The 27,651-nt window shown below is 48.0% G+C and overlaps 1 protein-coding gene across 1 annotated transcript; it reads left to right on the forward strand.

Annotated features, from left to right (window-relative positions):
- LOC119895519 (cadherin-like and PC-esterase domain-containing protein 1) lies at positions 1–27,651 on the forward strand. Its single transcript, XM_038708684.1, has 10 exons — positions 1–1,106; positions 9,160–9,322; positions 18,144–18,238; positions 18,321–18,405; positions 18,562–18,646; positions 18,911–19,058; positions 24,633–24,763; positions 24,891–24,963; positions 26,721–26,891; positions 26,987–27,651. Exons 1-10 carry the CDS (start codon positions 852–854, stop codon positions 27,110–27,112), a joined length of 1,332 nt encoding a protein of 443 aa, XP_038564612.1. The 5' UTR covers positions 1–851; the 3' UTR covers positions 27,113–27,651.

Here is a 27,651-nt window from a genome sequence, read left to right on the forward strand (position 1 = left end):
CTACAGAGCAGCAGCAGATTTTACTCTCCAGACTCCAGAAACTGCTTCATCCTGACTGTGTGGGACAAGAACAGAGAAGAAGAAGGGTTCGTGGGTCCAGGTCTGTGGTCCCGGGTCGTCCCGTGCAGGAGGGGCTGGTTTCTGTGGCTCCTGTTTACTCCTGCTGGATTTAACTCAAACCAGATGCTTCCTCTGCCAGACTCCGCCGCCGGACGGGCTGGTTTGAACTCCTCTGCGACGCCACCAAACTCCACGCGTTTCTCCTCAAGTTTTAAGCCTCGCGTTAAATAGAAAATGCGCGGTTGTTGCTCAGTTTAACGGATCTGTTTGGAGGTTTTACCGGATTCTTCTGACGGTCCCGTTAATCCAGGTTTTTTTATCAGCTGACGGGACGTCGGCTTCAGTTGTGCTGCGCACTTTGGATTGAGACAAACCAGCTGGATGATTGGATAAATAAGAGAGAATGATTTGCCTTTGAAGAGTCGGACGGTGCTCGTTCTTCCTCTAAACTTTAAAGCCGCAGGATCTGGACCTGAGGAGGACAGAAGATGCGGTTCTGCTGCTTGGAAGCGAAGTTGTGTCCTGCGCCGCGCGTCCCGGCTGCTCCGCTGCACAAACCGCGTCCCGCTTCAGAATCAGCGCCTTTTAGCATTTGATTCGTTGCTGGTTAAAGTTCTTTGGATTCACAACATGCGTTAAGACTTTACCAGACTGTCGTGGAGCCGCTAGCAAATTCGGCCTAAATATAATCCATCCAGCGGCAGAACAGGATCTAAGAGAACAACTTCCCGAAGCTGACCAGGAGCCCACAGAGGTGAGATGATGAAGATGTGAAGGGTCCCCCTCCTCTCATGCGGTGCGTCCTGGCTTCAGCTGCCGGACTTCTCCTGAGGGAGGCCGGGATGCTCCTGCGCCGCCGGTCCTGCTCCGGCCCGCTGCTGCTGCTCGGGGTGGCGGTGTGTCTCTTCTACCAGCTGATGGTGGTCCGGAACCGGCTCCGGTCCGGACAGCAGCAACCCGCCGCCGATATCCGCTGCAGGAGGCCGTCGGACGAAGTCCTGATGGAGGAGACCAGGAGGTTCCTGTCTACTCTGGAGACTCTGCAGGTGAGTTTACCTGCTGTGACCCCAACAGGCTGACGCTTTGTTTAATGTGCTTTCTCTTCGGGACCAAACGGCTCCGTGTATAAAAAGCAGATCCTGGAAACCTTCAGAGCTTCCAGCAGGTCGTGGTCAGGTGAGGAAGGCGACACAGAGGGGCAGGAGGAAAACTGCTCCATCACCAAACTTCATTCAGAAAGGACAGAATTATAGAGTTAAAACTTTCCCCTGCAGATCCACTTCTTGAAATGAAATATTTTATCTCAGAGTAACTCATGAAAGCTGCGCAGGTCATTTCTTCAGCTCAGACACTTTGTGTAACAGAAATGCTGTAAACCTTTAAGCACTTTGAAATGAGCTGGGTTGTGCGCTTCTTTATTATAATCCTTCAATAACAAGTTTAATCCCAATAAAGAAACTGACTTTCGGATTAATTCACTAGCAAATCACCAAATTTCATTTAAAATCCAGGCTTTTTAAGATTTGCTTGGGAGTAAGACGATACTTTCTAATATCTTGTAAATTCAGCATAATATAAACAATATTTAACTAAAACCACCTGTCACCTTTTTAAAGGGCCAATAGAACAATGAGAATTATTGCCATATAATTTTCCTCAATAACAAATATAAACGTTCAATAAATGTTTGATTTAATTCATTTGAATCACGAATTATGTTGAGAAAAAAGGAACTGTTTCTTTAAAACCACAGTTAACCTTCTGCTTTCTTCAACTTTCACTCGGTAATGATTTGACATTTGTCCCGACGGTGATGGATTCTGGATGAGATGACGTGTCGGGCCATGTTGCCCTGCCCTTATAAAACCTTTAAAGTCTAGTCTGATGACTGTAACCTGACTTGCTCAGCTCGGAGTCTTTAAAGTGGCAGATTTGTGAATGGAGTTCTGTCCAGCAGGTCTGAGTCGGGCCTGCTGGCTCGAGGCTCCTTCTGGCTCATTGTTGCAGTATTTTTAGATTTTCAGGGGCTCGGTGGCCGAGGGTTTTATTTTACTGCTGGAGGGACCAGTCAGATCCAGGGTGTCCTGTCCTGGATGCGTGTCGGGCATTTTAAGTGTCGTCAGCGTCCCTGATATAAATATTTGTGCCATCAATCAGCTGAGGATCCAGTTCTCGACAGATTAGTGCGTGTAAACTGGCAGCTGACAGACGCGCTCTCTGTCTGGTCCTCCTGCTTTGTGTTTGGTTTATTTTATGACGCCTGCTAAACTTTGACATCTGTTCAGGTTTGAAGCAGCAGGAAACATCTTGTTTGTTGTTTGGACTGAGAAAGAAGAGAGACTGCGGCGAACGTGAGAGTGAGAGGTTTATTTTCACTAATTTAACATGTAACTCTGGTGCTCGGGGAGATGTGTGTGTGTGTGTGTGTGTGTGTGTGTCACGTTTGTTCAATGAAAGCTGCGGTCGCTTGCAGAAGGTCTGAAAACCTTAAAGCCGCCTCGCCCTGAGGACCCCTGCAGCAGGCTTCAGCTGCTATGGAACTTAACATTGGCTCAGTTTAGAGAAAGTGACTGGTGGCTTTATTTAATCACTACCTCGCGGAACCTGTCCAGTGTTGAGAGCATCAGGTACTAACTGAGTCCTGCACAGACCGCCACATCAGGAGCTGAGCTTAGCAAAGCTGATCAGCGATAAAAACTCGTCCGTTGAAGCTGATGAGGAGACGTACAGACACGAGGCAGACATGAACAGCCCTGTGTCTAACGATTCTGGGCTCATATTAACGGGGTTTTAGGGGGAGATGCCCAAAACATGCTTCACCTCCGCTGCTACTACTCCATCCCAGGAGACACACGAGGCCAGACAGGTGAGGGGGACCGGCTGAAACCAGATCAGCTGTTAAACTGGTTTCACTCTTTGATGCTTCAGCTGCTGCATGTTGGGTTTCTTTACTAGTCCTGAAGGTGCTTTTGGACTATTCGGGGCCCCGTTCCTGGCCGGGGCCCCTCATGGCTTCAGTTATACTGCTGTGTTTAGCTGTGAAACATGAAGTCATTTAATGTACATTTACACTGAAGCTACTCACAAACAAAACTCACACCGCTTCTTATCCCCGTCAGGAAAAACAGACGTCCTCAGCTACAGATCTGAGAGTAACAGGAAGTCAGTTAAACTTCAGGGAGATCAGTCCGTCCAGGTAGGAAGTGATGGCGGATCAGGGTCTCCTGTTTTGGTGCAGATTAAAGTAACAACAGGTCACAAAGAGGACGGCTCTGCAGCTGGGTCCTCAGACAGCTGCTCTCTCCTGATCCTCCCCGACTGACGGTTCTTTAGTTCTGGGTTCTGATAGTGTCCTTGTCACTACTGGTAGCATGAAGCGGAACCTGCAGCACATTCAGGTTCACAGGTAGTCCAGCAGCAGGTAGTCTCAGAGCATGGAGGAGACACCGGGAGAGCCGGACAGGACTGTGGAAGGGCATCAACCCAGCATGAAGGCTTGAAGTCCTCCAGTGGGATCTGCCGTGGGCTCCCGTTCTCTTTACACTGAACACATGTGACAGACGTGAAGAGTCTGGAGATGCCGTGGTGAACGTTACGCTGCCTGCAACATCATCCAGCAGGACCGGCATCGCTCCTGCACCTGGTGCAGCGGGTCCTGGCTTCCTTCTGGTGCAGCGGGTCCTGGCTTCCTTCTGGTGCAGCGGGTCCTGGGGGGTCCTGGTGCAGCGGGTCCTGGCTTCCTTCTGGTGCAGCGGGTCCTGGGGGGTCCTGGTCCAGTTGAGAACCTCTGGGACGTTCTGTATCGGTGCACCCCCAAGTAAGCTCATGAGTGAGTGAGCTCATGACAGTCTGTGGACCAGACTGTCATGAGCTCACTGAAGCCCTGATCCAGGTCTGGAGGAGATCTCATCAGTCCATGTGGATTTGCTGCTATTTTAATTTCTTCATCCCGTTATTTCGGCCCAATATCTACACTGCTCTGGTTCTTGATTAGAGGATCATGCAGAGCACCTGTAGCACAGGTGAGGGGACTGGGTCCTCAGCAAGGATTGAGGACAGCTGGGGGATTCAGGGCCAATCAGGGTGCGAGGACACCGATGCTGGAAGACAGAAGAGGGGCCTACCTGCAGACCTGGACTCTGAAGCTTTCTGAACTCTCTGGTACGGCTAAGAACTCACCTTCTCAGACAAAGTCAGGCCTTGGCTCTGTCCTTTGGGACCTGCTGAGACCCCTTTAGTCTCTCTGAAGAGGACAGGGCTCTCTGGACCGTCAGCTCCTCAAGCAAGGCAAATGTTTCCTGCCCCACCTTTACCTGCGGCCTGCCGGTTGTTTTCATTTAAACCCCCTCCCTCTTTCTTTTCTTTCTATTTGTTGTTTTTTTCCATCCAAATACTTGTGGGGATATTTTTTATATATTATGTGTTGGGGAACTGGGCCTCAGTCAGTTTCCCCTGAGGCCTGCAGAACCAGTACCGCCACACCACAGGACACGTTTCAGTTCATGAGACCAGGGACCTCCTGCAGCAGTGGAGCGGAGGGCGTCCAATAAGAGCTGTGACGGCGTCAGAGGAGCAACGTTTCCTTTCAAACCCGGTGTTTGTCTTCAGGACGTCAGCTGGATCTGCTGCTCACAGACCACTGGGCTCAGTCAGGTCATGTGATCTGTGTCGGGTCACGTGATGACGGTGATGACGGTGACTCGGTTCATCGGTCTGGTATGAGACCTCGTTAGTGCTTCTGTTTGTGGACACAAAGTTCAGCTTCCTGATGTGTGAACGTCCGTTACTGAGGTGACTCTAACGCAGTACATCAAGTACTGAAGTATCACACTGAGGTACTTTATGGGACAGAAAGTATTTCTCCTCATGTTTCACGTTCAGCTGCTTTCCTCTGACAGAAATGAGGAGAATGGATTCACTGATAAAACCAGCGGGACTTCCAGTCATCAAAGTTCAACTCTTTAGTGCTTGTTTGTCCTCCTCGTCTCTGAGTTTTATCTCCATGTGAGGAAGGAAAACAGACTGAAAACAGGAAGTCTGCCAACTTCTTTTCACCAGCACGGACGTTAACTGACTGCAGAGCTGATCTGAATGCTGAACCAGCAGGAGACAGACCGGCTGGATCTGAACTACATGAGGACGAGGGACAAGTCGTCTTCGTCTGTTTGACTGCAGGAAAACAGACCGTCAGACTTTCTTCTTCTGACGGACCCAGTTTCATGTTTCTCCGGTCCTTAAAGACCAAAACCAGGTCCTCTCCTTTAGTTTAGTTTGTGCAGCTCAAAGAATCTAACCCAGGCGTCAGTTTCACCTGAACCTGTTTTAAAGTTGATCTTAAGGCCTGCATCTTTATTCTTATTTTCCAGCTGGTCGTCCGTTTTATTTTATTCTCATTCTCACTAACATCAGGTCTCTGTGACAGGAGGGTTCACTCTGTTGCTGTTCCCAGGAGCCAAAACTACATTCCTGACTTGTCTGTAGTCACATATGGACGCTCATTCAGACCCTTTGGCGTTGCTTTTTAACGCCCTTTAGCGTCGTTTTTGCTCTGCGGTCAAGTTAGCAAGAATAAATATGCAACAACTTTCAAAATAAAACTAGTGGTTAACGTTGTGAATCGTCCCAGTTTGGTTAGGTTTGGGCAAAGATCCTGGTTTGGGTTAAAATAACTACGTCACTGATGTACGGCGAGTAAAGTCACGCTGGTCTCCTGGGTGAAAGACCGGTTTCCAGCCAGCCACCCCAACCTTACTCTGACTTTATTTTTACATCAGACCACCAGCTCGGTCAGATCTGAGCTCACACACATGAAACAACACTGATTAGTCCGCTCCCCGAGGACTTCATGGTCTCTGATGTTCGTCCAGAACCAGAGAGAACCTGCAGAACCTTCACAACAGGAGCAGCTAACGGCTAATCCATCTGACTTAGTGTAAACAAACACAGGCTAAAACAACACAGCTGTTTACATCTCCCAAAGCATTATGGGAGGTGTAGTTGGAATGATTGGAGCGCGATCGCCAGTAAAAATGTCTTCATGTTGCCCTGACCCTGATGAGTTGGTCCTGGGTCTGTGTTTGAGGCTCCAGGACCTGGTGTCACTGAATCCCTCAGGACTTATATTTAGTCCATGTTATCTGAAGCAGCTGCACGCACACAGGGACGTGTTGGGACTTGTGTACTTGTGAGGACCTTTAGTGACTTTGACCTCCGTTCGCTTTACAAAATAAACCTGAGACAGAAAACTGAGACAAACGTCTGTTTGTTCCTTCAGACTTTCATTTCTGCTGCATTTCTTCTGAGATTCTGGATGATTTTAAATCTTCAGGCCACAAAAAAACATAAATTTAACTAAAAGCTCTGTTTCACCTGGTCGGGTTTTTAATAATGACGAGGGCTCACAGGGAGACCAGACCGCACTGTGATTTAATCTGAACACAAACCTGATTCTAAGCTCAGGCTTTTTAAACGTCCTCTCTAACAGATGAAAACACAAAGTGGTCCTCACAGAGACAGAAGTAACACTCTGTCAGCCTGCAGCTTCATGTCAGCTGATTAAAAGGATTCAGAAGAGGAAGCCAGCTGATCATAAACACTCAGTTTAACACGGACAGAAAGCTTTAGGACGTTAGTGTGAAGGATTCTCTCCTCAGCGACTCGTTGGCAGCTGATTGATCGATGGAAAACCTGCCAACAGGAGGGACAGGAATTATAATCTGACAACCTGTTCAACCTGAATATAAACTGATTCACTCTCTGATCTACGGTGGCTCATTTGGACCGAATGAATATCCAAGAATCCAGATGAGAACAGAAACGTGTTTTTAAACTGGAGTCAGTCGATAATCTGATCACAAACATGTCAGACACCAGGATGTAAAAGGGTTGAATGATTTGTAGTGTTTTATTTAATACTTTCTCTAAAGTTCCTTCAGAAACTGGGCTGTAAAATAAAGTGTTCAGATTTCATTCCTCTTCACGTTGGGCGTCGGTCTTAAAGCTCAGTGAGTCTTTACATCTGTGGACACTAAAACCCCCGAACGGACAGATGAACCCAGAGGACACGAGGTCAGGGTCCTCACCGGCAGCTGAAGCTCTGAGACATTCCTCGTCTTCATCACCACCACCTCCTCCTCGGTGCTGCCCAGTCAGAGTCACTTCACTTCAGTAAAAGTACCATCACCACAGTGTAAAAGTACTCTAGTGCTGCAAAGGCAGCCTGCTGTCAGCCACTCAACACATTACCATATGGATCATCATCATATGGACACACGGTCAAGACCCGTTGGTGTTAGGCTGTTAGAAACAGCAGAAGAGAGCAGAAAAGTCAGATTTGGGTCACTTTGTAGTCTGAGTAGCCTTCGTAATGCATGAGGGAAACCCTGTAGCGTCACTAATGAATGCAGGTTCAGGATATTTAACAGAACTGTCAGTGAGGAGGTGGTCGGGGAGGACGGAGGGCCAGAAACTGGACTTTCAACCACGAGACTGGTGTTTGTTTCCCAGGTGAAACAAAAAGTCAGCACTGAATGTTTTTACACTGAACAAAATTATAAAGGCAACCCTTTTGTTTTTGCCCCCATTCATCATGAGCTGAACTCAAAGATCTGAGACTTTCTCTATGTACACAAAAGGCCTATTTCTCTCAAATATTGTTCACAAATCTGTCAAAATCTGTGTTAGTGAGCACTTCTCCTTTGCCGAGATAATCCATCCACCTCACAAGTGTGGCATATCAAGATGCTGATCAGACAGCATGGGGATTGCACAAGTGTGCCTTATTGTGGCCAGCCTAAGGCCTTTTATTGTGGCCAGCCTAAGGCCTTTTATTGTGGCCAGCCTAAGGCCTTTTATTGTGGCCAGCCTAAGGCACACCTGTGAGGTGGATGGATTATCTCAGCAAAGGAGAAGTGCTCACTTCTCGATCTTTTCCTAAACTAACCAAACTGGGACGATTCACAACGTTAACCACTAGTTTTATTGTGAAAGTCTAAGCTGAAGTTGCATATTTATTGTTGCTAACTTGACCGTGGAGCCCTAAAACGTACCCAGGGCATTAAAGAGCGTCACCAAGGGGTCTGACCAAGAGTCCACATGTGACGATGTGTTGGTGCTCACAATGTAAATGTGAACATTTAATATGAATAGAAGAAGAAGTTTGTTAAATCATGTTGAAAGTTTTTCATATTATGAACTTTGTTTTGAGGACCTTTGTTTATTTCCAACATGTCTAAGGTCCTACAGGATCAGCTGGACAAGTCTCTGGGTTTTAGTTGTAAAAGTAAGTTATATAAGTCAAATTTGAGTTATTCGCGGGATAAATGGTGAAAGGTTTCCAGAGACGTTTGTTGGTTTCATGCATCTGTTTTTAGTTTTAGCTCAGCGGCTGTTTTTAAAGTGTTCAGAATATTTAACAGATTTCAGCTGCAGCGATTGTCTTTTCAACAGAATCAATAATCCCTCACATATCTTTGTTAAATCCTCCACTTTCCTTCATTCCAGTATCATTGTTATTCTGCCTCAGCCCCCCCTCTGCTGCTGCTGTAAACTCATTTATTATTTCTGGCATCATTACTTGTTATTACTCCCAGACGGAGGAGGGCTCAGTTTGTTGACCCTCGGAGGTCTGAGCGAGCCCAGCAGCAAGAGGATCCGTTTGAAGGGAACTTGCTGAGGAGGTTTCTGCTTGTTATTGAGCTTTGAAGTTTCCTCTCATGGAAACAATCAGAGAGGAACTAAAGAATCCACATGTGGAGATCTGAGACACTGAACCAGAACAGAACAACGAAAATGTGCTAAAAAGATCCAATGATAATAAATAAATAATTAAAACTTTGTGTATTTGACACATTTATTGGATAAAGATGTGAAACAGTGAGCTTCCTACTTAAAAACAAACTTAGATTTCCATCTGACCAAGTTACAAACAGCTAACAGAGTGTTGGATATGCTATTGGCACCTAGCATAACGCGGTTTCCAGTCTTTGTGCTAAGCTAGGCTAAACACATGGTGGTGAAACTGATCCACCTGAAGGATCAATACCAGGAGATTAAATGATGAAGACTTGATTTCAGTGTTGTTTTCTATATCTCGCTCAGATACAGCCGTCCCCTCGGCGGCGGCGGGCTGTGGTTCTCATGGGTCGACACCTGGTCTCAGACACCGAGGTCCAGCTGTACCAGCAGGTTCTGCAGCAGATGGGCCATGAGGTCCAGCTGTCCAGATACGCCGAGACCAGCAGCTTCCTCAGAACAAATCACGGTAAGAATACAACATCTTACCAGAGGGGGGCGCTGCAGCAGAGAACAGCTGTAACACTGTTTAACCAGAGGGGGGCGCTGCAGGAGAGAACAGCTGTAACACTGTTTAACCAGAGGGGGGCGCTGCAGCAGAGAACAGCTGTAACACTGTTTAACCAGAGGGGGGCGCTGCAGCAGAGAGAACAGCTGTAACACCGTTTAATCAGAGGGGGGCGCTGCAGCAGAGAGAACAGCTGTAACACTGTTTAACCAGAGGGGGGCGCTGCAGCAGAGAGAACAGCTGTAACACTGTTTAACCAGAGGGGGGCGCTGCAGCAGAGAGAACAGCTGTAACACCGTTTAACCAGAGGGGGGCGCTGCAGCAGAGAGAACAGCTGTAACACTGTTTAACCAGAGGGGGGCGCTGCAGCAGAGAGAACAGCTGTAACACTGTTTAACCAGAGGGGGGCGCTGCAGCAGAGAGAACAGCTGTAACACTGTTTAACCAGAGGGGGGCGCTGCAGCAGAGAGAACAGCTGCAACACCGTTTAACCAGAGGGGGGCGCTGCAGCAGAGAACAGCTGTAACACTGTTTAACCAGAGGGGGGCGCTGCAGCGGAGTTAGTGCTTCCTCTGAGGAACTGGAACATACACTATATTACCAAAAGTTTTGGGTCGCCTGCCTTTACATTCACATGAAGGTTAATGACGTCCCGTTCTTAATGCGTAGCGTTTAACATGGAGTCGACCCCCCTTTGGAGCTAGAACAGCTTCAGCTCTTCTGGGAAGGTTGTCCACGAGGTTTAGGACTGTGTTCATGGGCACATTTGTAAGGTCAGGCACAGATGCTGGACCAGAATTCCTGACTCACCTTGCTTTGTGTTCTGGTGTGCAGTCATGTTGGAACAGGAAAGGGCCGTCCCCAAACTGTTTCCACAAAGCTGGAAGCCTGAAATTGGCCCCTGAAAAACACAGTGAGGTCCCATTCTTTCGCAGATGGTTGTAGAAGCAGTCTGCAGCCCAGGAGCTTTACACACCTGTGGCCATGGAAGTGACTGGAACACCTGAATTCAATGATTCGGAGGGGTGTCCCAATACTTTAGTGTACATCATATATGATAACGATATTCACTGAGCTCTGAGCTGCAGCTGTGCAGATGTTGTTTACTGCACACAGCTGTGATGATGCCTTCAGGTGCTGCTGGAAATATGAAAGTAGTCATCACGGTGGACAGAAATGACTCAAACGCATGTAAAACTATGTAAACACACATGAACAGCAGATTATAAACATGTAAAATATATAAATACATGTGAAAATATTTAAACCTCTCTAACCTTCAAACATGTAAACAAAAACCTTTGATCACGTCACACACACATATACAGACACATCTACATATAACAACACCTGAACATAACAGTTCTGACAGACGTTTGGTTCAAACACACGGAGGAAGTTTGAGTTTCTAACGGTGGCAGCCACAGGAAACACTTAGCTGTGTGTGTGCAGTTTAGTCTCTGGCGTCCCGCTGACCTCACAGGGTGGAGACTTCCTGTCGGACCCGCAGAGCAGCTGCAGGGCTAAACCGAGAAACTGTGATTCTGAAAAGCTCAGATTCTACAAAGATGAGAAAAGATCAGCGAAATGATTAGAAGGTGATCAGACCGAAGAAAGACGACGAATAAAAACAGAAGACGATAAAAAGGTTTTCATGTTGTACTGAACCTGATCCATGAGCTGGTTCTGGGTCTGTGAGGCTCCAGGACCTGGTGTCACTGAATCCCTCAGGACTCATATTTAGTCCATGCTAACGGCTAACAGACTAGCACCAGCTGGGCTCACTCACTGACTGGAGGTCCTCAGCACTCCTCCGGTCATCACAAATAATTAGAATTATTTCTTTAATCATGACTTTTTGCTTTTGTTTTACTTTGAAGTCCTGCTTCAAAGCTGCATCTGCCTGTCCTGAGCAGGTGAGGGGGGCGGGGCCTGATGGTTCTACCAGCAGGTGAAGAAGAAAGAGACTTTTATACCTTCATAAATCAGAGTGACCAGCTGCTCTTCAGCCAGATGCCCCCTCCCCCCCGTTTCTGCCCCTGCTGACAGTCAGTCAGCGTATCAGCTGGAAGCTTTCTAGTCAGACCGTCCCATCAACAGCAGCTGTTAGCAGCTCTGTTAGCAGTTAGCATGGCCTGAAGGAAGCTTAAAAACATGAAGATCCTCAGGGAGTTCTGCAGAATCTGTTCTCTGTGTATTTACAACATGAGAGGTTTGATCTCAAACGGAGCCAACACCTGTTAGAAACCAGCTCAGACTGAACTTCATCAGATTAAAGGTCCTGAATCAGAGCGAAGACTCACTCAAAGCTGCACTTTCAGTGATTAAAACAGAATCAGCACCTGCAGGCCAGAGTCAATGATAAATACTCCACATTTAACGCTTCATACACTGGTGCTACTAGTGCTACTGGTGCTACTGGTGTTAGTGGTGTTACTGGTGTAAGTGGTGTTAGTGGTGTTACTGGTGTAAGTGGTGTTACTGCTGTAAGTGGTGTTAGTGGTGTTACTGCTGTAAGTGGTGTTAGTGGTGTTACTGGTGTAAGTGGTGTTACTGGTGTTACTGGTGTAAGTGGTGTTACTGGTGTAAGTGTTTTAAGTGGTGTTAGTGGTGTTACTGGTGTAAGTGGTGTAAGTGGTGTTACTGGTGTTACTGGTGTTACTGGTGTTAGTGGTGTTAGTGGTGTTACTGGTGTAAGTGGTGTTAGTGGTGTTACTGGTGTTGGTGGTGTTACTGGTGTTGGTGGTGTTACTGCTGGTGTTGGTGGTGTTACTGGTGTTGGTGGTGTTACTGGTTTTACTGGTGTTGGTGGTGTTACTGGTGTAGGTGTTGTTACTGGTGTTCCTGATGTAAGTGGTGTTGGTGGTGTTAGAGGTGTTACTGGTGTAAGTGGTGTTAGAGGTGTTACTGGTGTAAGTGGTGTTAGTGGTGTTACTGCTGTAAGTGGTGTTACTGGTGTTGGTGGTGTAAGTGGTGTTACTGCTGTTTCTGGTGTTACTGGTGTTACTGCTATTAGTGGTGTAAGAGGTGTTACTGTTGTAAGTGGTGTTAGTGGTGTTACTGCTGTAAGTTGTGTTACTGGTGTTACTGCTGTAAGTGGTGTTACTGGTGTTACTGGTGTTACTGGTGTTACTGGTGTTACTGTTGTAAGTGATGTTAGTGGTGTTACTGCTGTTACTGGTGTTACTGGTGTTACTACTGTAAGTGGTGTTAGTGGTGTTACTGCTGTTACTGGTGTTACTGGTGTTACTGCTGTAAGTGGTGTTAGTGGTGTTACTGCTGTTACTGGTGTTACTGTTGTAAGTGATGTTAGTGGTGTTACTGCTGTTACTGGTGTTACTGGTGTTACTACTGTAAGTGGTGTTAGTGGTGTTACTGCTGTTAGTGGTGTTACTGGTGTTACTGCTGTAAGTGGTGTTACTGGAGTAAGTCGTGTTTCTGGTGTTAGTGGTGTAAGTGGTGTTACTGGTGTTGGTGGTGTTAGTGATGTAAGTGGTGTTACTGCTGTTTCTGGTGTTAGTGGTGTTACTGGTGTAAGTGGTGTTAGTGGTATTACTGGTGTTAGTGGTCTTACTGGTGTAAGTGGTGTTTCTGGTGTAAGTGGCGTTAGAGGTGTTTCTGGTGTTAGTGGTGTTATTGATGTAAGTGGTGTTAGTGGTGTTTCTGGTGTTACTGGTAGTGGTGTTGGTGGTGTTAGTGGTGTAAGTGGTGTTACTGGTGTTTCTGGTGTTACTGGTGTTTCTGGTGTTAGTGGTGTTACTGGTGTAAGTGGTGTTTCTGGTGTAAGTGGTGTTAGTCGTGTTACCGGTGTTTCTGGTTTTAGTGGTGTTACTGGTGTAAGTGGTGTTTCTGGTGTTAGTGGTCTTACTGGTGTAAGTGGTGTTTCTGGTGTAAGTGGTGTTAGTCGTGTTACCGGTGTTTCTGGTTTTAGTGGTGTTTCTGGTGTTGGTGGTGTTTCTGGTGTTACTGGTAGTGGTGTTAGTGGTGTAAGTGGTGTTAGTGGTATTATTGGTGTTAGTGGTCTTACTGGTGTAAGTGGTGTTTCTGGTGTAAGTGACGTTAGAGGTGTTTCTGGTGTTAGTGGTGTTATTGATGTAAGTGGTGTTAGTGGTGTTTCTGGTGTTACTGGTAGTGGTGTTGGTGGTGTTAGTGGTGTAAGTGGTGTTACTGGTGTTACTGGTGTTTCTGGTGTTAGTGGTGTTACTGGTGTAAGTGGTGTTTCTGGTGTAAGTGGTGTTAGTCGTGTTACCGGTGTTTCTGGTTTTAGGGGTTTTACTGGTGTAAGTGGTGTTTCTGGTGTTAGTGGTCTTACTGGTGTACGTGGTGTTTCTGGTGTAAGTGGTGTTAGTGGTGTTACCGGTGTTTCTGGTTTTAGTGGTGTTTCTGGTGTTGGTGGTGTTACTGGTAGTGGTGTTAGTGGTGTAAGTGGTGTTACTGGTGTTTCTGGTGTTAGTGGTGTTACTGGTGTAAGTGTTGTTACTGGTGTTCCTGATGTAAGTGGTGTTGGTGGTGTTAGAGGTGTTACTGGTGTAAGTAGTGTTTCTGGTGTTAGTGGCGTTTCTGGCATTAGTGGTGTTACTGGTGTAAGTGGTGTTAGTCGTGTTACTGGTGTTTCTGGTTTTAGTGGCGTTACTGGTGTAAGTGGTGTTTCTGGTGTAAGTGGTGTTTCTGGTGTTAGTGGTATTATTGATGTAAGTGGCGTTAGTGGTGTTTCTGGTGTTAGTGGTATTATTGATGTAAGTGGTGTTAGTGGTGTTACTGGAGTAAGTCGTGTTTCTGGTGTTAGTGGTGTTAGTGGTGTTACTGCTGTAAGTGGTGTTACTGGTGTTGGTGGTGTTAGTGGTGTAAGTGGTGTTACTGCTGTGTCTGGTGTTACTGGTGTTACTGCTGTTAATGGTGTTACTGGTGTTACTGTTGTAAGTGGTGTTAGTGGTGTTACTGCTCTAAGTTGTGTTACCGGTGTTACTGCTGTAAGTGGTGTTACTGGTGTTACTGGTGTTACTGTTGTAAGTGGTGTTAGTGGTGTTACTGGTGTTACTACTGTAAGTGGTGTTAGTGGTGTTACTGCTGTAAGTGGTGTAAGTGGTGTTACTGGTGTTGGTGGTGTTAGTGGTGTTACTGCTGTTTCTGGTGTTAGTGGTGTTACTGGTGTAAGTGGTGTTAGTGGTATTATTGGTGTTAGTGGTCTTAATGGTGTAAGTGGTGTTACTGGTATAAGTGGCATTAGAGGTGTTTCTGGTGTTAGTGGTGTTATTGATGTAAGCGGTGTTTCTGGTGTTAGTGGTAGTGGTGTTAGTGGTGTTAGTGGTGTAAGTGGTGTTACTGGTGTTTCTGGTGTTAGTGGTGTTACTGGTGTAAGTGGTGTTTCTGGTGTTAGTGGTGTAAGTGGTGTTACTGGTGTTTCTGGTGTTAGTGGTGTTTCTGGTGTAAGTGGTGTTTCTGGTGTTAGTGGTGTTAGTCGTGTTACCGGTGTTTCTGGTTTTAGTGGTGTTAGTGGTGTAAGTGGTGTTAGTGGTGTTAGTGGTGTAAGTGGTGTTACTGGTGTTAGTGGTGTTACTGGTGTAAGTGTTGTTACTGGTGTTCCTGATGTAAGTGGTGTTAGTGGTGTTAGTGGTGTTAGAGGTGTTACTGGTGTAAGTAGTGTTTCTGGTGTTAGTGGCATTTCTGGCATTAGTGGTGTTAGTGGTGTAAGTGGTGTTACTGGTGTTTCTGGTGTAAGTGGTGTTAGTCGTGTTACTGGTGTTTCTGGTTTTAGTGGTGTTACTGGTGTAAGTGGTGTTTCTGGTGTAAGTGGTGTTACTGGTGTCAGTGACGTTAGAGGTGTTTCTGGTGTTAGTGGTGTTATTGATGTAAGTGGTGTTAGTCGTGTTACTGGTGTAAGTGGCGTTAGAGGTGTTTCTGGTGTTAGTGGTCTTACTGGTGTTAGTGGTGTTTCTGGTGTTACTGGTAGTGGTGTTACTGGTGTTGGTGGTGTTAGTGGTGTAAGTAGTGTTTCTGGTGTTAGTGGCGTTTCTGGCATTAGTGGTGTTAGTGGTCTTACTGGTGTAAGTGGTGTAAGTGTTGTTGGTGGTGTTAATGGTGTTAGTGGTGTTAGTGGTGTTTCTGGTGTTACTGGTAGTGGTGTTACTGGTGTTACTGGTGTTGGTGGTGTTTCTGGTGTTACTGGTAGTGGTGTTACTGGTGTTACTGGTGTTGGTGGTGTTAGTGGTGTAAGTGGTGTTACTGGTGTTTCTGGTGTTAGTGGTCTTACTGGTATAAGTGGTGTTTCTGGTGTAAGTTGTGTTACTGGTGTAAGTGGCATTAGAGGTGTTTCTGGTGTTAGTGGTGTTGGTGGTGTAAGTGGTGTTTCTGGTGTTAGTGGTCTTACTGGTGTAAGTGGTGTTTCTGGTGTAAGTGGTGTTACTGGTGTAAGTGGCGTTAGAGGTGTTTCTGGTGTTAGTGGTGTTATTGATGTAAGTGGTGTTAGTGGTGTTTCTGGTGTTGGTGCTGTTAGTGGTGTAAGTGGTGTTAGTGGTGTTTCTGGTGTTGGTGGTGTTAGTGGTGTAAGTGGTGTTACTGGTGTTTCTGGTGTTAGTGGTCTTACTGGTGTAAGTGGTGTTTCTGGTGTTACTGGTGTTGGTGGTGTTAGTGGTGTAAGTGGTGTTACTGGTGTAAGTGGCGTTAGAGGTGTTACTGGCGTAAGTGGTGTTACTGGTGTTAGTGGTGTTACTGGTGTAAGTGGCGTTAGAGGTGTTTCTGGTGTAAGTGGTGTTACTGGTGTTAGTGGTGTTTCTGGTGTAAGTGACGTTAGAGGTGTTTCTGGTGTTAGTGGTGTTATTGATGTAAGTGGTGTTAGTGGTGTTTCTGGTGTTACTGGTAGTGGTGTTGGTGGTGTTAGTGGCATTTCTGGCATTAGTGGTGTTAGTGGTCTTACTGGTGTAAGTGGTGTTTCTGGTGTAAGTGGTGTTACTGGTGTTAGTGGTGTAAGTGTTGTTGGTGGTGTTAATGGTGTTGGTGCTGTTACTGGTGTTTTTGGTGTTAGTGGTGTAAGTGGTGTAGGTGGTGTTGGTGGTCTTAGTTGTTTTGCTGGTGTTACTGTTGTTGCTGGTGTTACTGGTGTTACTGGTATGAAGTCTCTCTCTCTCTGTGTTGTTGGAGAAACTTTCTGCCTGAAAACTCAGAGACCAAAACAGTCAAAGCTTAAGGCCAAAAAAACAGTAGAACGTTTCCTGTTAACACAAAATCACTTCCACATGTTTCTGTTCGTCCATGTTTGGTCACACAACTCCCCCCCCCTCCCCCTCGCTCTCTCTCTCCCTCTCTCTGTCCCTCTCACTCTCCCCCCACCTCCCTCCCCCCCTCTCTCTCACCCTCCCTCTCCCCCTCCCTCTCTCCCTCCCTCTCACCCTCCCTCTCCCCCTCCCTCTCTCCCTCCCTCTCTCCCTCCCTCTCACCCTCCCTCGCTCTCTCAGCTGAACTCTGCAACTTCATCGTTGAGTCTGAGTTTGTGTTTCAGTCAGTTGAGTCGGTTTATTGTTAAAAACAGAAATAATAAAAACTTTAAACTTCTTCCACCCTGAAATCAAGTTTCATCCAAATACATCTGAACTTTGTTTTCTTGTGAACTTCCTGTCTGTGTCTCTGAGGTCACAGGTGTAACTTCCTGTCTGTTTCTCTGAGGTTACAGGTGTAACTTCCTGTCTGTGTCGCTGCAGTCACAGGTGTAACTTCCTGTCTGTGTCGCTGCAGTCACAGGTGTAACTTCCTGTCTGTGTCGCTGCAGTCACAGGTGTAACTTCCTGTCTGTGTCTCTGAGGTCACAGGTGTAACTTCCTGTCTGTGTCTCTGAGGTTACAGGTGTAACTTCCTGTCTGTGTCTCTGAGGTTACAGGTGTAACTTCCTGTCTGTGTCTCTGAGGTTACAGGTGTAACTTCCTGTCTGTGTCTCTGAGGTTACAGGTGTAACTTCCTGTCTGTGTCTCTGAGGTTACAGGTGTAACTTCCTGTCTGTGTCTCTGAGGTTACAGGTGTAACTTCCTGTCTGTGTCTCTGAGGTTACAGGTGTAACTTCCTGTCTGTGTCTCTGAGGTTACAGTCCCAGGTGTAACTTCCTGTCTGTGTCTCTGAGGTTACAGGTGTAACTTCTTGTCTGTGTCTCTGAGGTTACAGGTGTAACTTCCTGTCTGTGTCTCTGAGGTCACAGGTGTAACTTCCTGTCTGTGTCTCTGAGGTTACAGGTGTAACTTCCTGTCTGTTTCTCTGAGGTTACAGTCCCAGGTGTAACTTCCTGTCTGTGTCTCTGAGGTTACAGGTGTAACTTCCTGTCTGTGTCTCTGAGGTTACAGTCCCAGGTGTAACTTCCTGTCTGTGTCTCTGAGGTCACAGGTGTAACTTCCTGTCTGTTTCCCTGAGGTTACAGTCCCAGGTGTAACTTCCTGTCTGTGTCTCTGAGGTTACAGGTGTAACTTCCTGTCTGTGTCTCTGCAGTCACAGGTGTAACTTCCTGTCTGTGTCTCTGAGGTTACAGGTGTAACTTCCTGTCTGTGTCTCTGAGGTTACAGGTGTAACTTCCTGTCTGTGTCTCTGAGGTTACAGGTGTAACTTCTTGTCTGTGTCTCTGAGGTTACAGGTGTAACTTCCTGTCTGTGTCTCTGAGGTTACAGGTGTAACTTCTTGTCTGTGTCTCTGAGGTTACAGTCCCAGGTGTAACTTCCTGTCTGTGTCTCTGAGGTTACAGGTGTAACTTCCTGTCTGTGTCTCTGAGGTTACAGGTGTAACTTCCTGTCTGTCTCTATGGTTACAGGTGTGAGTGGGTGGAGCCTGTTGCTGTGTCTCAGCAGTTCAGAGAGAAGCTGTCTGCGGAGAATCTCCTTCTCTCACCTGCAGCGTCATCAGATGGTGAGATTCACCTTCACAACTGTTCTGGCCAATCAGAGACTGACTGAGAGTCACATGGTCACCTGTCTGTCTGTGTGCTCAGGTGAACATGTTGCCAGGGGTGATGGAGGCGTTCTCTGATGCAGGTGGAGGTCTCTGTCACTTCTACGCTCGGTCACACCTGACAGGTGAGTCGCAGGTCGCAGTTTAACACGTCACCTGACAGGTGAGCAGGAAACAGATCACATCTCGTGTAAATATAAAATAAATAAAATTTATTTTGAAGCCGACAGCTGAGGTGTCACCAACAGGCTCACGTACCTGTTTTTGTTTCACCGCCTTAGGATCTGAATTACCCATGAGGCCATACTCCTGTGGATCGACCAATCAGAAGCTGCAGGTTCCTCAGGACTCTGCGGGAGCTGACAGGTGAGCTGATCCGATTTCAGAATCCTTCTTTTCTTTACTTTTGAACACCTGAGAGCAGGTCAGTCTCAAAACGTTTGCAACGTTCCCTTTTCTGTGTTCTTCTGTCTGGTGGGCGTGTCTCAGGTGTTACCCAATCAGCTGCGACAAGTTTGTAAACACAATGGCGTCAAAAAGGCTGGACAATGCACTGTTCACAACAGGGTGTTCGAGGCCCTGATCACCTGAAGATAAGAACCTGTTCGTGTTTCACCTTCTCTCTCACAGCCATTCACCTGTCGGAGCCCCGCCTCCTGCTCTGGTTGCCATGGTGAATGTTTACATCCTGGTGACCTCAGTAAAGCCGCTGACTTCCTTCCTGCATGACATCACTGTGGTGACGACCAATCAGGAGCAGAGGGGGCGGCCCACAAAGGTAAATCACCTGTCACGCTGCTGAACGTTACACACCATCTGGGATCCAGTAAAACCAGAGAACAAAGCTGTGTTTGAGTCCAGTAATCAGTGAGGCCTCGTCTTCCACGGTGCAGCTAGGCCCCGCCCCTCTGCTGTGTGCGGGGAAGTTGGCCAATCAGAAGCAAGTGTGCCTTCAAGGAGGTGGGGCTTAAAGAGACAGGAGCTAAAACTGAGCGATCAGACCAAGCGGGAAGCTTCTGGTCTGACACGCGAAGCCAACAATATTATGTAGTGTTGTGTCCTTCAAAGAATGTTTCGTTCATTTGACCTAATCTTGTATGTGACTCAGGAGGAACGGGTTGTCTCAGTGAGTAATTCGTTCATTAGATCATTATTTTTATTATTATTGAGAACATTTCGTTTTAAGACAAAGTTATCAGCTGTTAAAATGAGTTGACATGAGTTACAGATGCACCTAGCTAAGCTAGCTAGCTAGCGCCACACACGGCCGTTGGCTCCGCTGTCTCGTCAAAATATGGTCACATCCGGTGCCGCTGGTTGCAAAAACTCAACATGGCAGCACGCTATCGGCCAAACTGGAGGCTTCAAAACGGCGGTCCACAAACCAACGGTTGACGTCACCATGACTACGCCCACTTCTCATATACAGTCTGTGGAATTGTTGGGGCCTGGTGAGTTTCACACGACCTCACAGCTGATCTATTAAACGCTTCTGGAAACATAAAGTTGTCCATGAGGGAAGGAGCCGATCAGTCTGGATGGATCAATACATAACATCTGAATATGGCTTGTTGATGTTGACCTGTTAGAGCCGCCTGTCATGGGGCTACCCCATGCCTTGGTCTTAGCATGCTAAGCTAACCTTAGCATTAACCTGAGCATTAGCATAGGACTTTTAGCATTAGCATTACCTTAGCATACGGGCTAGCATCAATGGACACATGGCTTGTCATTTCATGTCATTTAATTTCAGTTCATTTAAGTACTAGTCGAAAGAGTTGAAATCATGATTAATCATGAACACATACACAGTTCATTTCAAGGCATTTATTTTAGCTTATTGGATTTACCCAAGGTCATCCAAATGTTTGTATGTTTCATTCACCTGTTCTCATCCTCAAGCAGGGATCTGGGTCGAAATGGCAAACAGGAAGTGATGGAGTGTGGAGTAACTTATAGGGGGGCAGACCTGGAATGGTGAAAAGCGTGAAAAGTGTGAGCCAGTAGAGAGGGGTGTACTGGTGTACCTTAAGTTGCTGTTTTGAGAAGCTTTGTTCAGCATGTAACATTTAATTTCCGGTTTTATAGTTGATATATGGTGTATTGATGTAGCCAGAAATGTTTTAAACTGTTGAGGTAACATAATGGTGTTTCATTGATTTCCACTTAACTTTGGTTTGTCTTGTAGGAGGGGCTTCTGGTATAAAGGAAGGAGGCAGAGGTAGTGATGGGCAAAGCAAAACGCACAGAAGCCTTGCTTCACTGTGATCACGTGACATTGACATTTTGAACCACGCTTTGAAGCAGTGTTTCGAAACGTCTGTGCTTCGGGATCTCGACATAGCGTCGACGCGTCAGTATCGAGCATCCCATCCCTAGGCAGAGGCTCCTCTCGGGAGAACAGCTTTGGCCTGGAAGGGCACGTGTGCTAGAGCCCAGTAGTCAGGGCCTGAAATAGGGTTTCATTTGTGTTGTATCAGTTTGTAATGATAATTGGTATAGTTTATACTTAGTTTCCTGGTTGTTTGTTTTTGTTAATTTTTGATATATTTTTGCAATATTTCACTTGCACAACTACACTTTCCACGTACCTGGTGAAAAAATCAATTGAAGCACCAGGTGAAGCACTCCTGAGTCCATGTCTCCTCCTTCCACCATGGGGCTAAACATTACACCGCCCTTTATCATCAGGCAGAGAGGCTCAGACGGCAGCTGGCAGGCTTAAACAAGTTCCACAAGATATCCAGATTCTTGATTTCTTTTCCAGCTGACTCATCAGCTGTACATGGCCGCCATCTTGTGGCAGCACACGGTGACACGAGGTGTGTGTGTTACAGACCGGACTGAAGGAACATCTCGGGTTACGTATGTAACCCTTGTTCCCCAAGAAGGCAAACGAGACACTGCATCGGTGACGACACAATGGAAAGCCTCTGGGCGTGACAGGGCTGAAATCATGAATGAAACTACTCCAATCCTATTGGCGTTGCTAGAACGGTAGCGTGTGACGGCGTAACTGGAGGCGTATATAAGCACGCCGGCACACCGGACACATTAGCTCTTCGCTATGAAGCAAGGCACTCCAGGCGGGGTGAGGTGTGGCGGACCGACGCAGTGTCTTGTTCCCCTTCTCGGGGAACAAGGGTTACATACGTAACCCGAGACGTTCACTTTCGAGGGAACTCGAACTGCGTCGGTGACGACACTATGGGAACGAGAATACCCACTATGCCACGCCAAAGCCACTGCCTGCCCCCAGCGTGCAGAACCTGATGGCTCGACTAAGAGGAGAGCGCACGGGTACCGGGTGCAGAAGGAAGGTCCAGAAGGAAGGTCCAGACTGTAAAACCGGATGAAAGTGTGAGCCAACCTGGATGGAACCTTAGGGACATAGCCCGGACAGGGGTGCAGGATGGCTCTGACCCTCCCCGGGGCAAACTCCAGGCATTGAAGAGAAACCGAAGGTGCCTGGAGATCCCCCACCCTCCTCAGAGAGGTGATAGCGAGGAGAAAGGCCATCTTAAGAGTTAGGTGCTTGGCCTCAGCCAACTCCAGGGGTTTGAAGGGGGCCTCAGCCAGCGCTTCGAGAACCACTGCCAGGTCCCAAGTGGGAACCCGGGAACGAGTCACGGGTCTCATTCTCCGGGCTCCACGGAGGAAGCGCACGACCAGTGGAAGGGGGCGTGGAACGCTGCCATGGCAGCCACATACACCTTGAGTGTGGGGGAAAGACCAGCAGAGAAACGGTCCTGGAGGAACTCCAGTACCATAGTCACCGGGCAGGTAACTGGGTCCACCGCCCGTTCTGTACACCAGGTGGCAAACACATTCCACTTCAGGCCGTACGCCCTTCTCGTGGACGGGGCTCTGGAGCTGAGCAGCGTCTCGACTGTTAGGCCCGCCTCAAGGAACTGGGCCCTCCTCAGAGGGACCTGCCATGGCGGGCCCTTGTGGAGCGATATTATGTCCGAGAACCACACTCGGGCCGGCCAAAACAGGGCTACTAGCAGTAGGCTGACACCATCCTGACTGACCCGCTGTGAGAGGGACGGATGGAGACGTGGAACTATGCTTCTCGCAGATCTAACGTGACAAACAAATCCTCTGATTGAATGTGGCTGACGATGCCGAGGATGGTGAGCATCTTGAACCTGAATCTCCTCAGAGATTGGTTCAGGGACCGCAGATCTAAAATCGGACGCAATCCTCCGTCCTTTTTGGGAACTATGAAGTACCGGCTGTAGAACCCGGACTCCCTGACTGGCGGGGAAATGAGTTCTATGGCCCCTTTCTCCAGCAGAGAGCGAACTTCTTGTCCCAACACCTGGCTCTGCTCCGAGTGCACCGCAGTCCAGACCACCCCGTTGAATCTGGGGGGGTGGACCCGGAACTGCAGCCTGTAGCCATCCACTACGGTGCGCAGGACCCACGGGGAAATGTTCACAAGGCTCCGCCATGCTCCTGCGAATTCCGGGGCTGGTGGCCAGTGTTATGCATAGGTCCCCGGCAGCACCCTGAAGAGCAGGTCCGCCAGGGAAAAACCGCCGATAATCCGCGGTGTGTGAGCCAGAGCGCCTCCTGACTGTGGCCCCTCGGGGCAGGCAGAATGGCGTTGACTGAAAAATCGTCCTCAGATACGTTGTCTTGGGGGGCTGTGGGCGAGAGCGCCGCATCGTGTCCCAGGTGCGCTGAGGGGGACCCCAAGAAGCGACACTCTGCCTCTGGCTCTGGCGGTAGGAGCTGGACGACGGCTGGGACCGTCTCTCTGCAGCCGTCGCCATCCTGGACCCAGACCGGCGCGGGAGATACTGCTGGAACGCCTCCCTTTGCGTCCTGGCATGCTGAAACCTGCTGACGACAGCGTCCACCGCCTCGCCAAACAGGCCAGAGGTTGCGACCGGTGCATCGAGCAGGAAGGTTTTCTCCCTCTCCTGGATGCCCGACAGATTGAGCCACAGGTGCCACTTCGTGGCCACCAGTGCCGACATGGAGCGGCCAATGGCACGGGCCGTCTCCTTTGTGACTCGACGAGGACGAGTGACAAATCCTTAGCTCCGCGCCATGTCCTTCTGCAGGTCAGCCTGGTATGCCTGTAAAACCGCCATCGTGTGCAGCAGGAAGCGCAGGAAGCGCTCATCCAGCTTACTTGCAGCCTGTGTGTCTGGCCAATCGAGCTGGAGCTTGCCCACTGCCCGTGTCACCACCTCCAAGAGCTCGTCATAGCTGGTTGATGACTGATGACATTGATCCGGCTCCCGGAAGTCTTCTCCATAATGCTGAGCACATCCAGCTCCTCAGAACCGAACAGCCGCAGCCTCTCCGGGCTCACACCTCAAGCGGGAGAAGCCAAAAAGCGGGCTCCCGAACAGGGAAGAGGGGAGTCGGAGCCAGCAGACGAGGAACGGGAAAAAGCCTCTGCAGTCCCGATGCCCTCGGAGATGTCGCGCCGGGAGCCCCATGACTGAAGCCGCCGTGGAAAAGAGAGCCGCACGGGACCTCAGCACCCTCAGGGGCAGGGCCTCGCAATGGCCGCAAGCAGCCCCGTCAAGAGCTGCCTGGACATGCGGCATCCCCAGACAGGAAGCACACTGCCTGAACTGCTGACCAGCCATCTCCTCTGCTTCTCCTTCCAGGTATCTAGATCCTCTCGTGGTTGCTTTCTTCTGAGTAGTCTTGAACATGCCAGAGTGCTGAATATAAAAAAGCTGATGTGTCCGGTGTGCCGGCGTGCTTATATACGCCTCCAGTTACGCCGTCACACGCTACCGTTCTAGCAACGCCAATAGGATTGGAGTAGTTTCATTCATGATTTCAGCCCTGCCACGCCCAGAGGCGTTCCCATAGTGTCGTCACCGACGCAGTTCGAGTTCCCTCGAAGGGGAACTGAGACTTTGAAAGATCCTGACAAATGTTTTGTCCAATGAAACTCGGCAGGACCTTAAAGAAATGAGCCTTTCCTCCAAAAGCAGAAGAGCTTCACTTCAAAATGTTTAATATTTAATTTATCCTCAGAGACGAAGGTTCAACTCAGCTGATTTTCTGTGATGAAGAACATTTATTTTTCTTTCTGGTGACGTAACAGAGGAGAAGAAAAGTGAATTTATTTTAGGAAAATGCTTTTTAACGCAGAATCATCTCAGTGTTACAGATCGCTGCAGAAAACTGCAAGAAAAGCTGAGAGATGTTTCTGTTTTTCATTAAGGTTTGATATTATTTACATATTTAACTGCCAGAAATCTGATGTTGAAAAAAAACTAAAGAAGGTTTCTGTCGTCTTCTTCTCTGGTCCTCCTACACTTGTTTCCTGCGCTGACGGCGCCCTCTGCTGCTTTAACCCTTCGTCTCCTCTCAGCTCAGACGCTTCCTGCTGCAACAGCTGGGACCGGTGGCGTCCCATGAGGCTTTGGGGCGGGTGAAGAAGGTGATAGGGGAAGTGTTGCAGGCTGCAGTGTTGACCAATGAGAAGCAACAATCTGTCCACAGGTAAAGTAAAGAACACTTGGCTGTCCAATCACAGGACGGGACGCAGCTTCCTGTGTGAAGCTGCTCTGCAGGTGGAGGTCAGATTGCTCCTCATTAGTGATCGACCAATGATTGATGTGCGTTTCAGGTGCGTGCTGTGTTACCAGCTGCTGACCTTCACTCTGCTCTTCAGCGGCTCCATCACACCGGTGGTCGTCCAGGTAAGAGGCCGCCCTTTCCAGATGTCAGTGAAGCAGCCAATCAAAAACCTGATTATGTCCGTTAATACACAATAAAAGTTTGATCATTTATGAAGCGGTTTAATATCAAAATAAAATTGAATGTGAGAGGAACAGATGATGATGGCTCTCACAGATTTGATTTCACTTCATATCACACGTTATCACTTTATCAGTTAAACATTCAAACCAGCATTGGTATTTGTGCTCGCACTACTGAGCCATAACTGTTCCATACTGCACCTCTCAACTGTGAAAGAAATCTTAAATCAACGTCCGCTAAATATTTCATCAGCCCCTTGGAGCGCAGAGCAGGAAGTCTGGCCACTCATGGTCAGCTGTGGACCTGCAGCCTGAAGCAGGATGCTGTCAGATGCACATAGAGCGACAGATCTGCGTTTGCACATCTTCACCACCTGCACAAATGGACTGTGTAAATTAAAAATGTCTGGAAATAAAGCAGGACAGCTGTCACACAATCGCATCCTCATCATGATGCAGCCAAACCTGAAAATGTGATCTCCCAGGGTGACGAGACCACAATCCATCACTCTGGCGGGGAGTGAAGCCTCACTCTGTGTGACTGCTGTAAACATGTACAAACTGTGAGACACAAACTGTGCGTAATGCTGCATTTGACAGACCAACCTTCCTCACTTCCTCCTTTACTTCCTATTTTACTTCCTCTTTCTCTTCATCACTTCCTCCTTTTTTTCATCACTTCCTATTTTCCTTCCTTGCTTCCTCTTTACTTCCTAACTTCCTCCTTTCTCTTCCTCTCTTCCTATTGTCCATCCTCCTCCTTCCTCACCTCCACTTTCTCTTCCTCACCTCCTATTTTCCTTTCTCACTTCCTCCTTTTCTTCCTTCGTTCCTCTTTTCCTTCCTCACTTCATCCTTTCCTTCCTCACCTCCTCCTTTCCTTCCCCACCTCTTCCCTTCCTTCCTCACCTCTTCCCTTCCTTCCTCACCTCCCCCTTTCCTTCCTCACCTCTTCCCTTCCTTCCCCACCTCCTCCTTTCCTTCCCCACCTCTTTCCTTCCTTCCTCACCTCCACCTTTCCTTCCCTTCCCCACCTCCTCTTTCCTTCCTCCCCTCCTCCTTTCCGTTTTTACAAACTGTCCTCCTCCTTTCCTTCCTCACCTCCTCCTCTTTCCTTCCCCACCTCTTTCCTTCCCTCCTCACCTCTTCCCTTCCTTCCTCACCTCCCCCTTTCCTTCCTCACCTCCCCCTTTCCTTCCCCACCTCCTACTTTCCTTCCTCACCTCCTCCTCTTTCCTTCCTCACCTCTTCCTCTTCCTCTTCCTCTTTCCTTCCTCACCTCCTCCTCTTTCCTCCCTCACCTCCTCCTCTTTCCTTCCTCACCTCCTCCTCTTTCCTTCCTCACCTCTTCCATTCCTTCCCCACCTCCTCTTTCCTTCCTCCCCTCCTCCTTTCCGTTTTTACCAACTGTCCTCAGATCTGTTTCAGGTGAGCTGACAGTAAATGTCCACCAGAGGGAAGCGTGTCCTCAGCAGCTCAGTCATTGGTCATCCTCACCTCCTCCTTTCCTTCCTCACCTCCTCCTTTCCTTCCCCACCTCCTCCTTTTTCTATCCTCACCTCCTCCTTCCCTCCCTCCCCTCTACCTTTCCTTTTTTACAAACTATTCTCAGATCAGTTTCAGATGACGGTAAACGTCCACCAGAGGGCATGTTGTCCTCAGCAGCTCTGTGATTGGTCCGTTTTTGTTGTCTTCAGGTGGACGTTGACCTGACGTTTTCCTCTCTGAGCGACGACACGTTTGATGGACAGATCACCAGAGACCTGATGCTGAAGGACACACTCCACTTCCTGCTGCCGACAGACACACACCTGTCCTCAGAGACACACCTGTCCTCGGAGAAACTCACACAGACATTGGGGGGACAGGTGAGTTTACAGGGAACATGAATAACGTTCAGTTTTATTAATGTGAATGCCTTTTAAGGTCAGTGTCAGTGATCGATCAGTAACTCTGTCTGCAGGACGGTGGCTGCAGAGGGACAAACACTGTATGTGTGTCAGAAGACGAGTTTTTTCTTCTGCTGCAGTTTCAGCGGCAGATGAAGACGCCTTCAGCGTTTCAGTTGGTAACAAAGTACACACTGTGACCTCATTATATACACAGTATACATACCATGAAGTACACCCTGTGACCTCATTATATACAAAAAGTACAAATACCATGAAGTACACACTGTGACGTCATTATAAAGTACACACTGTGGCCTTATAATAAAGTACAACCTGTGACCCCATTATAAAGTACACCCTGTGACCTCATTATAAAGTACACACTGTGGCCTTATAATAAAGTACACCCTGTGACCTCATTATAAAGTACACCCTGTGACCTCATTATAAAGTACACCCTGTGACCTCATTATAAAGTACACACTGTGACCTTATAATGAACTACACACTGTTCCCTCATCATGAAGTACACCCTGTGACCTCATTATGAAGTACACCCTGTGACCTCATTATGAAGTACACCCTGTGACCTCATTATGAAGTACACCCTGTGACCTCATTATGAAGTACACACTGTGACCTCACACTGTGACCTTAAAATGAACTACACACTGTGACCCCATTATAAAGTACACACTGTTCCCTCATTATGAAGTACACCCTGTGACCTCATTAT

Source organism: Micropterus salmoides, unplaced genomic scaffold, assembly GCF_014851395.1.
Source record: "Micropterus salmoides isolate LMB-PRFRI ecotype aquatic unplaced genomic scaffold, ASM1485139v1 Ms_hic_scaffold_9, whole genome shotgun sequence".
NCBI lineage: Eukaryota > Metazoa > Chordata > Actinopteri > Centrarchiformes > Centrarchidae > Micropterus > Micropterus salmoides.